We start from the raw sequence: 13,940 nt of genomic DNA, 5'->3' as shown, positions 1-13,940 counted from the left end.
TGTTCCAAGATGAGCCAACCCCCATGGGGGCTGGAAGGAACTAAAGGGGAGTTACCACCGTGAGAGTTTAAAAATCGCACACGGACGTGTGCTCAGGGTCAGCCCCTTGGAGGTCACTATACGTGAGGTCTGGTCCGCAGTTCTGGCGCGACTCCACGCCAAAGAATGGTAACACTCTTCTTTTAATCCCTGTTATTTTACTGTTTGTGATATCATATGTAAGTCTCTTGCCATTTATCTTGTAACATCATTTTCGTATTTTTTCTGTAAATAAGCACTGCTCTATTCTTTGAGAATTAAACTTTAAATTAATTAGTGAGCCTCGTCCGTGTTAACACGAAACCATATTCTCCGAAGATTGTATTCAGAAATCGGGTTCCAATTTACCGTAACCAAATTGGTGGTGGCAGCGTTTTGTATGCAGATTGTAGAGCTCTGGAGTGCGTTAGAACGGATCAGGTGGGTGATTTGTGCTTCCGCTTCGCATGCGTGCCGAAGTGTGGGGAAGCTAAATACAAACCAGCCTGTATTCTAACGACTGCCAGCTTGCAATACTGCAGAGTGTTTGAGGACCAGAGGTGGGATCGATAGGTATCGTCCCTTCCCCTCTCTCCTCTTGTCCAGTGAGGGACAAATTGTTAATAAGTGCAGGGCCAGGTGGGTTGCTGTAGAGTTGTGGCTGTGGCTCATGGTCGCTTTTCAGGAGTCTGGAAAGTTGGGTACCAGTCACTCCACAACCTAAGAGCCTTTCCTTCCTCGCCCTCGCCCTGCGTACGTGACAAATTGGTGGCAGCGGTGGGATAACGTTAACACGTTCGTGCCAGGATTAAGCAGTTAGTCCTTGTACGAAAAGAAGCACCCAGTCTTTGCGAAGATTGGTGCCCTTCTTACGAGGTTTCACTCAGTGCTTTTTGTGTAAGAGACTTACGATATCCCCAGACAGTCCCCTTCCCTTTCTTCTTGTTTTCTATTCTATCTTTTATTTGGCAAAGCAACAGCGGTAATGGCAACTAGAAGCCAGGCCGCTAAGCTAAAGGGGCAGGTGACCGAGGTGCTGGGAAAAGACGATTTCTCGCACCAAACCACAGCGAACCCCGATACAGAGATGGATTACTCCATCGGAGAAGAGAACTTTGACTTGCCTATCCGAGAGGCTCTACAACAGCTGAGTGCAAAGAGCCCTAAGCGGTACATGCAATTTGTTCGCAAGCTGCAAGAAATCGCAGAGCATGAACGCCAGGCAGAGCGAGAAGCCGCAGAACGCCAGGCAGAGCGAGAAGCCGCAGAACGCCAGGCAGAGCGAGAAGCCGCAGAACGCCAGGCACAGCGAGAAGCCGCAGAGCAAGAAGCCGCAGAACGCCAAGCTGAGCGTAAGCACAGGCTGCGGATGGCCGAACTTGACGCACAGATTTTAAGAGCACGGTCATGTGAGTCCAACGGCATGAGAAATGTGCAACCACAACGAGATTTCTTCCCTGTTCTAGAGGAAGACGGAGACCTGGACATTTTCCTGAGGGACTTTGAATGGGTCTGCCACCAGTACCAGCTGCCCACCGAGCAATGGGCCAGGTACTTGACCCCAGGGCTTACGGGCAAGGCCCTGGAGGTGCTTATGGAAGTGCCCCAAGAACAGAATGGTGACTACGAGGTCATCAAAGCAGCTCTGATCCGGAAGTGGACCAAGGGACAACCCATCACCCAGTCTGCGGACCTGGGAGATATCATGCTGAAGGAGCAGTTCCTGGAGACTGGTACGGAGGACATCCGCCAGTGTGTTCTGGACTGTGACCCCAAAGCTGCGGATAGCTACGTCGCTGACCAGAGACCGGATCTGCAGGTATCTGAAACCAGCTGGAGAGAGGGTAAGCAGAACAGTGACTCTGACCAACCCTTACCCCTTTTGCCTAGATCGTCAGGGGGGTCTGCTCCCTCTCCACCCTCCAAGTCTCATAGGGAGACACGCCAATGTTTTTCCTGCAACAAAGTGGGCCACGTCAGCGCCACTTGCCCTGACGTGAAGACAGCCCCCTTCTCCAAGCCTCCTGAGCCTGCCGCAGGTATTATCCGGGCAGGTGGGGGTAGTAGAAAGGACACTGGCAACCTGCAAATCATCGCTGTAGGAAAGACTGTGACTGTGGAGCTGCATGATACTGATGCAGAGATGACCATCATGCTCACTGAACTGGTGTCCCCCACGGACATGATTCCTGAAAGGACTGTGACTGTGATGGAAATTGGGGACACCCACCCTACCCTGCCTATGATCCGGGTGGATCCCGATATGGGTGCAGGGAGGGATTTGCGGGAGGTGGAGGTATCTGATAACCTGCCTGCCAATGTTTTGCTAAGATCTGATGAAATGCACAAGTATGAAGTCATTGTTGCTATGAATAAAAATGTTGATGTCATGTGTGTTCCTGCGGAGGTTGGTGGTGCTCTTGAATGGTGTAGCAGTGGCAGCGACGACGCGATGTGCACCACTCTTGAGCTCACTGAACTGACGCAGCCTAATAATGTTGAGGTGTCCTGTGACACAGTGGAACTCAGTGATGTCACACCTGTGTGTGATGTCACAGAGGATTTCCCCATATCTCCGGTAATAAGTATGGACAGTGGTCCAAGAAATAACAGCAATGTGAATTGTGCTCGGTCAGAGCCTGCACGTACCATCGCATGGTGTGATGCGGCAGGTGAAAGCCGACCAGTAAACAACACTGACCCAGAAGTATGCCCAGTTGGATTGAAAGAGGTGGCATTCCCCCAGAATCCAGCTGACATACTGTCTGACCCCAGTGGGGTCCTGTACTTGACATCGACCCTGGCTGCTCCCAGCCAGGAGTTCCAGGCCGCTGGGCATTCTGATGCCAGCTTGGGGGTGTTGAGGGACCTCACGAGGGAACCTCTCTCTGTGCCCGATGAAGGTAATATCCATGTGGATCTGCTAGCCACCCCGCTGGTGGACAGATCCATCAGGGACACAGATCACAGCCTGCAGCTTTCTGGGGGCCAGCGGTCCCAGCTGCAGGAAGGCCTACTCCCCTTCATGTCTGCTTTCACTGGGAAACCAGGGATGGCCCAGTTGACAGTTCACCAGGTAAACACTGGAAGCCATCCCCTGGGTAGGCAGTCTACCTACCAAGTCTCCCCAGAGGTGCAGGCAGATATGAAGTGGGACAATGAGGAGATGTTGCACTTGGGCATCTTCCAGAAGCTCCAGAGTGCATGGTCCTCCTCTGTAATCCTGGAGCCAAAGGAGGACTGGAAAACCTGGCTCTGTCTGGACTACAAGAGGTTGAACGCCATCACTGTGTCTGAAGCTTATGCGATGCCCCGCCTCGCCGAGCTGTTGGACTGGCTGGCCAAGGCCCAATACATAACTATCATGGATCTGAGCCAAGGATATTGGCAGATCCCTGAGTCAAAAGAGCATCCGCTACAGGTGGTTAGCTGGACCACCAATTGGGAGTGTTCCTTTTCATCCCTAAAGGCTGCTCTGTCCCAGCAGAGCGGAGTAGAGGTGGGTTTCGTAGGTGATCTGTGGGATCAACCTACTACACCCACTCTAAAAAGGGGAGGTGTAGTAAAAAGAGATGAATAAAGTGCCCCCCCAGCTGTCCAGTATCAATCAGCTGACGTTCAGGACACTAGAAAAGCGGAGCTGACATCCTTCACCCTTACTAGATAGAGAATAGAAGGGTAGATAGATACCAGAGTGACAGATAAAGATAAGAGATTGATAGATATGCATTGTGATGTGAAAATTGTAGTCTGTCAGTCATTTTGTATAGTTTGTAGAGAGAAGAGTTAATGGTCTTTCCGCATATAGGAAAGCTGAGTGCTGAGCTACCTTTGAAGTAGACTTCAGGAAAGGCTGTTACACTTCTCCCCCAGGGGGTCTTTGATGTCCTACAGCCCCTCTGGAGCCAGAGCCAGCAAATGTTTGTTAGGAAATAAGGAGAGGAAATAGGCTTCACACCTCAGTTGCTCTTTCCCTCCCTTACTGGTCCAAATGGTCGTAACTGACCTGATAACTTTTGGAGGCAAAGTTAACAAAAGAACGTGCCCGTAAGACAAAGGAAAATGTAATTTAGGAATTATGAAAGATCTGTACGTCGCAGCCCGCGGACGAGGATATTTTATGGAACGTCGCATCCCCACAAATAAGATGCAGGGACTCCTACATTTGCACGACGCTCAGAAACCGAGGATTGCGTATCTCGGATCAGATGCGTCCAAAACTAATCATGCGTGGGCTCAAAACACACGTAAAATCACAACAGGAAACATCGTTGTCATATTTTCATGGTGGGTCACACCCACACGGAGTTATGAAGGAAATATGTATTTCAAGGAATTATGTGTTCCAAGATGAGCCAACCCCCATGGGGGCTGGAAGGAACTATGTGGGAGTTACCCCAGTGAGAGTTTAAAAATCGCACACGGACGTGTGCTCAGGGTCAGCCCCTTGGAGGTCACTATACGTGAGGTCTGGTCCGCAGTTCTGGCGCGACTCCACGCCAAAGAATGGTAACACTCTTCTTTTAATCCCTGTTATTTTACTGTTTGTGATATCATATGTAAGTCTCTTGCCATTTATCTTGTAACATCATTTTCGTATTTTTTCTGTAAATAAGCACTGCTCTATTCTTTGAGAATTAAACTTTAAATTAATTAGTGAGCCTCGTCCGTGTTAACACGAAACCATATTCTCCGAAGATTGTATTCAGAAATCGGGTTCCAATTTACCGTAACCAAATTGGTGGTGGCAGCGTTTTGTATGCAGATTGTAGAGCTCTGGAGTGCGTTAGAACGGATCAGGTGGGTGATTTGTGCTTCCGCTTCGCATGCGTGCCGAAGTGTGGGGAAGCTAAATACAAACCAGCCTGTATTCTAACGACTGCCAGCTTGCAATACTGCAGAGTGTTTGAGGACCAGAGGTGGGATCGATAGGTATCGTCCCTTCCCCTCTCTCCTCTTGTCCAGTGAGGGACAAATTGTTAATAAGTGCAGGGCCAGGTGGGTTGCTGTAGAGTTGTGGCTGTGGCTCATGGTCGCTTTTCAGGAGTCTGGAAAGTTGGGTACCAGTCACTCCACAACCTAAGAGCCTTTCCTTCCTCGCCCTCGCCCTGCGTACGTGACACTTCCACATTCTATTGAAACAAAAAAAACACCACCACGACCCCCCAAAATAAAGTTTTTTGAACCTACCTAGGGTGGTGGAAAAATATAAAAAGTTATGCTCACCTCACCAGATTCCCCGCTGCTACCATTCCAACAGTGCTCAGTCCCCCACTAATCTTTGCTTCCTGCTGCAGTGGTGAGAACAGTGGGTAGGGATAGGGGAGAAAAAGTTTGTTTTTCCATGACAAATTAAAAGAAAAAAACGGGGGCAGAATAACCTCCTTAATATAAGCATCATGGAAAGGAGATAGACGCAAATAAGCACCAAGTCCTCTCTAATTGCCAGGGATCAAACCCAGGACCTCCTGTGCTCCAGTCGGCAGCTCTCCCTGTTGAGATATCTAATCTTCTGGACAGCTCCCTTGATGGACCTTAGACTTGTTCCCAGCTCCTGCTAGCCAGTCCCTGTATTAGCTCTCCCCTGCCCCTGATTGGACATGCTATAAAAGCCTGGCCCTTCCTCCAGTACCTTGCATGATTATTGTGCCCCACTACCTTGATCAGGCTTTTACTCCCAAACCTTCTCTTTTATTTCAAACCGTGACTACCGGTTGACGACCTCTGGCTCTCCTCCCAACACCACTACCCACCTTCTCCATTGATACTGCAAACCGTGACTACTTGTTGATGACCTCTAGCTTCTTCCCGACTACTCTACGGTCCCACATGGCTACTACACCCGATGTTCCAGTCTAGTGCCTGAAGGATGCATAAGGTGCGGCAATGTTAATCATCACTAGAAGGGGGGGGGGGGGGGGGAGGAGGTCACATTTTATTTTTTGTAGTGGAGCTCCACTCCACTAGACGACACCAACAATACATAAAAAATTAGCTCAAGCAAATGTAATTACTGTAGGTTATTACAGTAAATGAATCACACTTTGTAGGATGTGCGATATATGGGAATATCCTCATTTTTGGTTAGGTGGGAAGCAAAAGGATAGTTTCTGTTTCTCAAAAAGAAAGAATAAATTTTTACAACATTGTGAAACGCTCAATTTCAGAACAGTAGCAGATGGATGATGCCAATCAACAGGCAGAAACTCATTTATATCAAGCAGGGTGTGGGTGGAAAGGAATCTATTCTTCCTCAATATTTATTTGATAGTTCACAAGATATTAGCAAACAAACCCCCATCTGCTCGAGTATCATTCTCTATAATCTTGGCAATATTTCACATAGTTTTCTTTTGGCGTAATTTTGGGCATCTGTTAACAGAAAAGCTTGTACTCAATCACTAGGCCCCCTCTCTCGTCACTGTCACCACATGAATGGTTGTCTCGTATGAAGTCAGCGCCAAGAGGCTTCTGTTGAGTCACAATTCCAAACACAACAGGTGCTCCGCTGGCATAAATCCAGACAATGGGACCATTAGGATAAAAATAACACTTGTCATTTGCAAATGATTGCTAATTATCCCACTCATGTCACTGCTAATGAGTACTCATATGCTCTCAATAACCTGAGATGCGCTTTACTTTGTGGCCACTAGCTTGTCATAGAAATCCGCATTGATGGAAATGCATGACACATACTGTTGGGATATATGTTTAACGCCTCAGAAACGCTCACTCCCCCTTGGGACAACAATCAGATGTCCCAAGGCTAAGGAGCATAAAGGGATGGCATCACATATTCTTTTTTACTAATTACTGATGCACATGGTTTTTGTAGGATTGTTTCCTTCTATTTTCTGTACATGACTATGGGGACAACCCTCTTGCCTAAGCTACTAACGGAATTTAGACATATGCTATAAAAGCAGTGGCTTCAACTATAGGAAACTCTAGACTGAAGAGGGTTGTTGAATTCTATGGGAGAGTGTTGAGAGCACTTTGTGAACTGTGCAGAGGCCATTCAGCCGGGAGGTGGAGAAGGTCAACTGTGACCAACTCATACTTATTGTCAACGGTGGATCTTGTGTTATCTATATGCAGGTAGTCCTGCCTGTGATGATGATAATAAGATAACTGCTGAAAAGAGGTCTTTGTAGAACAGGAAGTATCAGCCTATTAGGCTTAGTGGCCAGAGATAAAACTGCAAGATTTCAGGCTTTTTTTTTTTTTTTTTTAAATCTATAGTGACATGAAAAATGTTTAAAAAAATACAGAAAACAGAAATTCTTACAACATTGGCTGAGCATACTATAAAAGCTTTAAACAATAGGTCTTTTTTAACTACTTCCTGACTTGACGTTTTACCCCATTTCAGGAATTAGCCACCCGTATGCTTTTAGTTTATGGGCAGTCAAGAACTGGTAAATGACATGTTCTGTTTAATATTGGCCAGTTGTATGCATTAGGGCCCATTTAGACAATGATTATCGCTCAAAATTCGCTCAAAAGCAATCTTTAAAGCGATAATCGTTGTGCGCATTTACATGGCAAGATGATCACTCAAATGACAGTTTGAGTGACAGTTTTGAGCGTTCACTTTGCATAAGCTCTTAAGTAGCTAATTGGCTACTTAAGAGCTTATTAGTGTATAAATGAAGGTTCCCGCTGTATGCAGAAGACAGCTGGAGCGCTGTCTTCTGTACACAGCTGCTGTGTTCTTGAAGCGCTCAGCTGGTATCCAACTGAGCGCTCCGAGCTGGGGCGCTGTCTTCTGTATACAGATCCTTTCTTCTCCATGCTTTCAGCTGGTGTCCTGCTGAGAACTACCAGGAGAAATAGGAAACACGGAAATTCTTATGTTTTGCAACACAGTCAACTTAGACTTTTTGCTATTGTTTGGCTTTGTCACAGGAGCAAAACAATGAAAATGACAAAAATCCCAGATTTGGTACTTGATTCTCAGCACTGGAGCCCAATTAACCCCACTGACTATGATATGGTCCATTGGACTTCTGAAATGCTGCACTATTTCATATGGGACTATTTACTGGATCCATGCCAGAGGTTCCGGATGCAGATGTGAGCAGTCTAATATGATCTTTTGTGAGTCTTTATGAGGTCATGACGTATATGTGAGAAGACACTCTTCTTCATGTTTGGTCTAGTTCAGGTGAACTTGGATTTCAGAAATATGGGCACCATCTCTAAAATACATTTAAAATTACAACCAAAAATTGTAGAGTTTTGGAACTTTTGATTTTAGGTTTCCGTCATATTTGCAAACTTTTTGGTATTTAAGGCTTTTGAAGTTCTCCAGCATTCAGGTCCGATATTGCTTCTCTCTTCGACACAAGCTTAAATAAATACTAATGTTATTTTTGAGGCTATTGATTGCGTTGGTGTTCATAAACAATTCCCAATCCAATATATCATTTTATAGAGGGGAACTTGCCGTGCCGATATATATTACTGAATTTCAGAATTTTCATTTTCTCTTAAGTTTAACCCTGAAAAGCAGGTTTAAGGGACTAGAAATCAAAGAGCCAAGACACCTAGGGGGAAATAGTATTTAGTAGACATGTTCTTCATTGGCAGTAAAACAATGCGGTATGTCTCTATAGATTTTGCTTAGTGTGATAAACATTGTAAATAGTGTACATTTACGAGTATTTCTTCCCTCTATCACAGAAGGTATTCTGTGTGTGACAGGTCGCACATCTGGAGTATTTAAAAGTGGAAGTTGAGTAGCAAACTTCACACCAAGCCGGAAAACAGCATGCAGAAAACAATCTCTTCAGTAGTCAGGAACTGGTCACGTTCCATAGACTAGAAGAATATTTAGGACAGCAGTGATTTAACCCATTCAGCAGCTTGTTGACTAAATATTCTGTGTCAAGTCAATCAAAGGAGATGACACAAATTCCAACACACATTTGGAGCGCCATACAGCTTCATAGTCAGGGGCGCCGCTCATCTCTGCTTAAATGGCTATTTCACATTGATTATACTGCAACTCTATATACATGCATGATAAGCAGCAAAAACATCAAACTAAAGAGTAGCAATGATCATATGGGAAGAACGGGGCCTCATAAGTGTTTGAGACATGATTCGGAGAAAGGAAAAACAGCCAAAAACAAAACCATCAATCTGATAGAATCAAACTATAGCAATAGAGGTCTTTAAAAAATGTAGACAAATTTACAATAAAGTAATTAAGGAAACTCAATGCGGATAAAGAAAAAAAAAAGAATAAAACATACCATTGATACATAAAGGCTGCATAGAAGATGGTTGCTTCCCAATTCCCCACATCTAAGGTGTAAGCACTCTTTAAAATTTCGGAGTATGGACTGGAGCAGAATAACCTTGCTTTCAGGAATGATGTCCATTTCCTCTGCAGAATCTTCTTGCCTCCTATATCACTCTGTAATTGTAAAGAAATTGCATTATTATTTGCAAATACACAAAATTAACGTACTACCTATATATAGGATAAGTATTCGACCAGTGGGGGTCCATCTGCTGAGCCCCCCTGCTAATCAGGAAACTGAGGTACAAAGTGTTCCTGAATGAATGGAGCATTGGTCTAGTATGCACATTCATTTATTCCACTTCATTTACTTCTACGGAAGTACCAGAGATAGCCAAGTGTTTGTACTAGGCTCCATTGTACAATCCTATTCACTTGACCGTGACTAAGTAGCAGAAAGGCCATGTGACCGACGAAGGAGATAGAACCAAGGAGAGGCTGCAGTCTCTTCAAACAGCTAATCAATAGGGTGACTGGACTCGGTACCCCATGATCTGATATTGATGACCAATGCTAAGGATCAGTCATCAATATCTAAGTCTGGAAAAGCTCCTTCAAAGTCTTACATGTTTTGGCCTACTTGATGGATGGCGTCTGAGACAACAAACAATCTGTGCCTTAAGGCTCCTCTAAATCTGGTTCGGATTTTGAACTTTAATTTTCCATAAAGAAATGATTGGCATGAAACATGGCCATTCAAACTGGATCTGGAAAGGATTACTGTAAACAGACGATGTACCTTTAAAGGCCGCCATAAACAGACTACAGTCATCTGGAGCCACTGATTTCAGCATGACTGGACAACTCTCATATAGGTGTATAGGGACCATCCAATAAAAGGATACGGATGTTATATTTAAATGCCTGATCCTTTTGTTCCCCATGGAGATAAGCTACTGCCAGAGCTGTCTAGCTGCGGCTTTCTTCATTGTCTTTATTTAAAACACATGAATGCTCAGCCAAATTGATCATTCATGTGCATGGGGGATTCAGGAAAAATTGCTGTTTGCTGAATAAGCTGTTGAAAATGTATAAACCAACTAAAGGGGGTTGTCTCACAATTGACGTTTATCACTTACTCATAGGATGGCTGTCAAAGGTCTAAAGGGTAAGGATCTCACCGCTGAGACCCCCTGATGATACAGAAAACGGGGGGTCCTGTGCTCACTCCTTCTCGTCACTGTGGGATCGCTGCACCGACGCCCAGTAAAATCAGACTGAATGGAGTGGTGGCTGTGCATGCGCTGTACTGCTCCATTAACCCTTTCCAATCCACTGTCTGACCTCTGAAGACATTATGATTTAAGGCTGTACAGCTCTGATGTTGGAAGACGTCCGTCGGGGTTCTCTTACTGTATATTGCCAGCCTCTCTACTGTCGGAGCCTATCCAATGTGTCACCTCATGCAGTACTGGCTTTAGCCAGCAGATAGCGCCGTTGTATAACGGCAGAAAAAGAGTAAGCCCCCTAGGAAAACCAGCATACAAATTGGATTGGAAAGGGTTAATTCTCAATGAGACTTGCAGAGATAGCCAAACACTTATACACAGCTATTCCCATTAGCCCCATTGAAATTAATGAACCTGCAGACCGCAATGCATAATCATTGCTCCTGTTCAATCTGACATTATAGCCGGTTGGCGGATCAATCCTACAGTGACAAGAAGAGGGGGGCATGGAACCCCTGTTCTTGGGATGGGTCAGGTCTGAGCAGTGAGATCCCCACCGATCAGATTTTTGTCACCTGTCCTGTGGAGAGATGGTAAAAGTCAGCCATGAGACAACTCCTTTAAGGTTAAGTTCCACAACTTAATGAGTGACAACAAGATTGTGTTCAAACACGCTTATCTAGTAGGACTTATGCCCTTATCCATGGCTCTGCCCCAGTCAGATATGGGAGTATTGGAGGCCATTCCAATGAGTCACTGACTACAATACCTACATTCCTGACATGGTAAACACCTCCTTATCTAGGAACAGTATCAGAAAGAAAATTGTGAAATGCCTCCTAATCAGCTATTTGCTGTGGTAGAAATTATCTGTCTACTTCTAATGCCTGTCGTCTCCCCATAATGAAATATTTAAGTAAGCCAATTTCACAGGTTAATAATTAACAGAAAGTGAACAACTTTATAAAGCCAGAGGGCACTATATATTCTTTATAGTACAACCCATATACCATACTTATGACCTGCTGTGCAATGGGCTCTCATTTACAACGAGGTGGACTAGAGAAGATGACCATTGGCGATTTATTATTTTTTATGATTAGCTACTACCCGCAACTGCAACCACAAGTAACAGAACACTATTTCAAGCCATGTACACCTTTGCAACCAATTCTTTTTATTGCTCGAACACATCTAAAATGAAAAATGAAACCGCATTCTAAAAGGTCCGAAATCCTAATTTCCTATAGTTTGGTGTCTGCAGCTCCTGCACAGACCTATGTGTCTCCATAGTAATGAAAAAAACCTAGTAGTTTGATCATAGAGTCATACTTCCTTTTATGTGCCCACTACTTCTTCCTAACGTTCCAATCATATTTAAGGGAAAGATGAAAGCTGGCATGACCCTAGGTTAGGACTATTTTCTCATAGTGCCCACCACAAAAAAATAAGGTCTCCTTTTTAATTCATAGTAATAGTGCCCTCTTTTATACCAACATTTTCCTTTGTGCCTTCCTTACAAAAGGTAATGACTAATTAATGCCCTGGAAAAGTAATAATACCCTCTATGTCCCCATCAAAGTTATAATGTCCTCTGTGATCCCACAAATATAGAACCCCCGTGTGAACAAATAGTGCCCCCTTGGAGTAATAGAGCCCCCTCTATGCCTCAACAAATAATAGTGACCTTCTGTGATGTCTGCACAAATAATAGTGCCATTCTGTACCCACCACAAATAGTGTCCCTCTGTCTCACCTAATAAAAAAAGCCACATGCATAGATGGCCACCTCTGACCCATTTACTTTTTTACAGAGTGCCAAACAAGACTTCAGGGACCCCATGGACGTCCTGATAGATGGGTAACCCTAAAGATGGGACCCAGTGTCCCATTAGTACTTGCCTGTCCCTTCTCCACACAGACAACATTTCTGTATCCATTTAGTTAGGGGCTGTACAGAATAACATTGTGGTCTACATGTAACCCCTGGGCGCAGGCTGTGCACCCCTGATCTACAACCAATACATGGCCATGTACAATAACCTAGTCTCTCAATAGCAATTAGTAATAGTTGGACTGCGGAACCAGTAACCACTCCAGTCAAAAGGTCATATAACTGCAAAATCAGAGGGCGGATGTTCCTGGGAACATGAATAGTGGAATTCATACTGTCATAAAAATATCTTGTAAAAGTTGCATAATGGAATAAAACATGCTATTGCTATTAAAATACTAATAATTATCAGAATAACAGAACAAACTGTTAACAGAGGTCTGGATCTGTGTGTTCAGATGATTTATGATGGCCATGAGCACAAGACCAGCACTAGACTCAAGTCACTGTCTTCTCAGACATCACTGGAACTTGTTTTTCTCACTAAACAATGTTTTTTTTACATAATATGATTTACCACCGTGTGGCTTAGACTGGACAAGTATCAGAATGTGTAAATGGCTGAGAACATCTAAAATAAGTAATCCAAAAGGGTCTTAAATGTATAAAATGCGAAGGGGAGTATTTACCATCCAGCCAAATAGTGCTTCAGTTCAAGAAGATATATTATATGTTGTACACTTGAAATAAGTCATCAGTATTGTCATCATTGTAGGCAACCACCTGACACAAGAATGGGGCCCATCAACATAAATTAATCTGGCCATGCACAAGATATCCATCGATAGGCCGACAGTTATCTCTCTATATTCCCCCGAAAACATGCATGCTCAGCCAAGCATACATGTCTTCTCAATAGGGGAAGGGAAATAAGGGTGCCTTTACATGGGCGACTGTTGGGTGCATGAGTGCCCAACATACATCCCAACAACTACTGCTCCTGTGCTTCATACAGGGGCAATAGTCGTTCAGTGAACAGAGGTGGAGCATGCTGGAGATCTCTTCTGACCCCCCCGCCTATATTCACTGTTGACAGGCAGTCATTCATAGATGAACGACGGCTTGTTACACTGAGCAAGTCGCCGCTCACTAGTCGCTTAGTTTCAGTGAGCTGAAATAAAGTGGCTAGTGACTACTTAATGATTTCACACGGAACAAGTACTGTCGAAAATTGCTCGCTTATGTGATTTTTCGGCCAAGAGTTGCCCTGTGTAAAGCCACCCTAAGCCACTGCCGGACAACTATGGCGACAGCTCATCTCTCTGAGAACAAAGGGTCAGACATATTGAAATTGAAAATCAAAATACTTAATTTTCCACATCATCTGCCATCGCGGACAAGTCTGGAAGCCCCTGTACAAATTAGATAGTCTGCCAATTCCACCAAAATCAGCTGGTATACATCTAATGCATTGCCCAGATTAAATGCATCTTGCGCTAGATGAGGATCCAAATCCTTGGTACACAGACAACGATACAAAAAGGTTGTGAAAGGCCAGAGTGGAGTGAGCTAAGGCAGGGACCCCCTAAACAACCACAAGGTACCA

At 44.6% G+C, this 13,940-nt stretch overlaps 1 protein-coding gene across 2 annotated transcripts in view; it reads right to left on the bottom strand.

Annotated features, from left to right (window-relative positions):
- SEMA4G (semaphorin 4G) overlaps positions 1-13,940 on the bottom strand; it is a 233,950-nt gene that overhangs the window by 49,318 nt on the left and 170,692 nt on the right. For both annotated transcript variants that reach the window (XM_066600936.1, XM_066600937.1), the window contains exon 9: positions 9,282-9,445. In XM_066600936.1, the coding sequence (XP_066457033.1) occupies positions 9,282-9,445 (164 nt within the window). The remainder of the gene's footprint in view (positions 1-9,281; positions 9,446-13,940) is intronic.

The sequence above is a fragment of the Eleutherodactylus coqui genome, chromosome 4 (assembly GCF_035609145.1).
Source record: "Eleutherodactylus coqui strain aEleCoq1 chromosome 4, aEleCoq1.hap1, whole genome shotgun sequence".
In the NCBI taxonomy this organism is placed as follows: Eukaryota; Metazoa; Chordata; class Amphibia; order Anura; family Eleutherodactylidae; genus Eleutherodactylus; species Eleutherodactylus coqui.
Note: the sequence above shows the minus strand (reverse complement) of the source record. Positions and strands in the feature narration are given on the sequence as shown.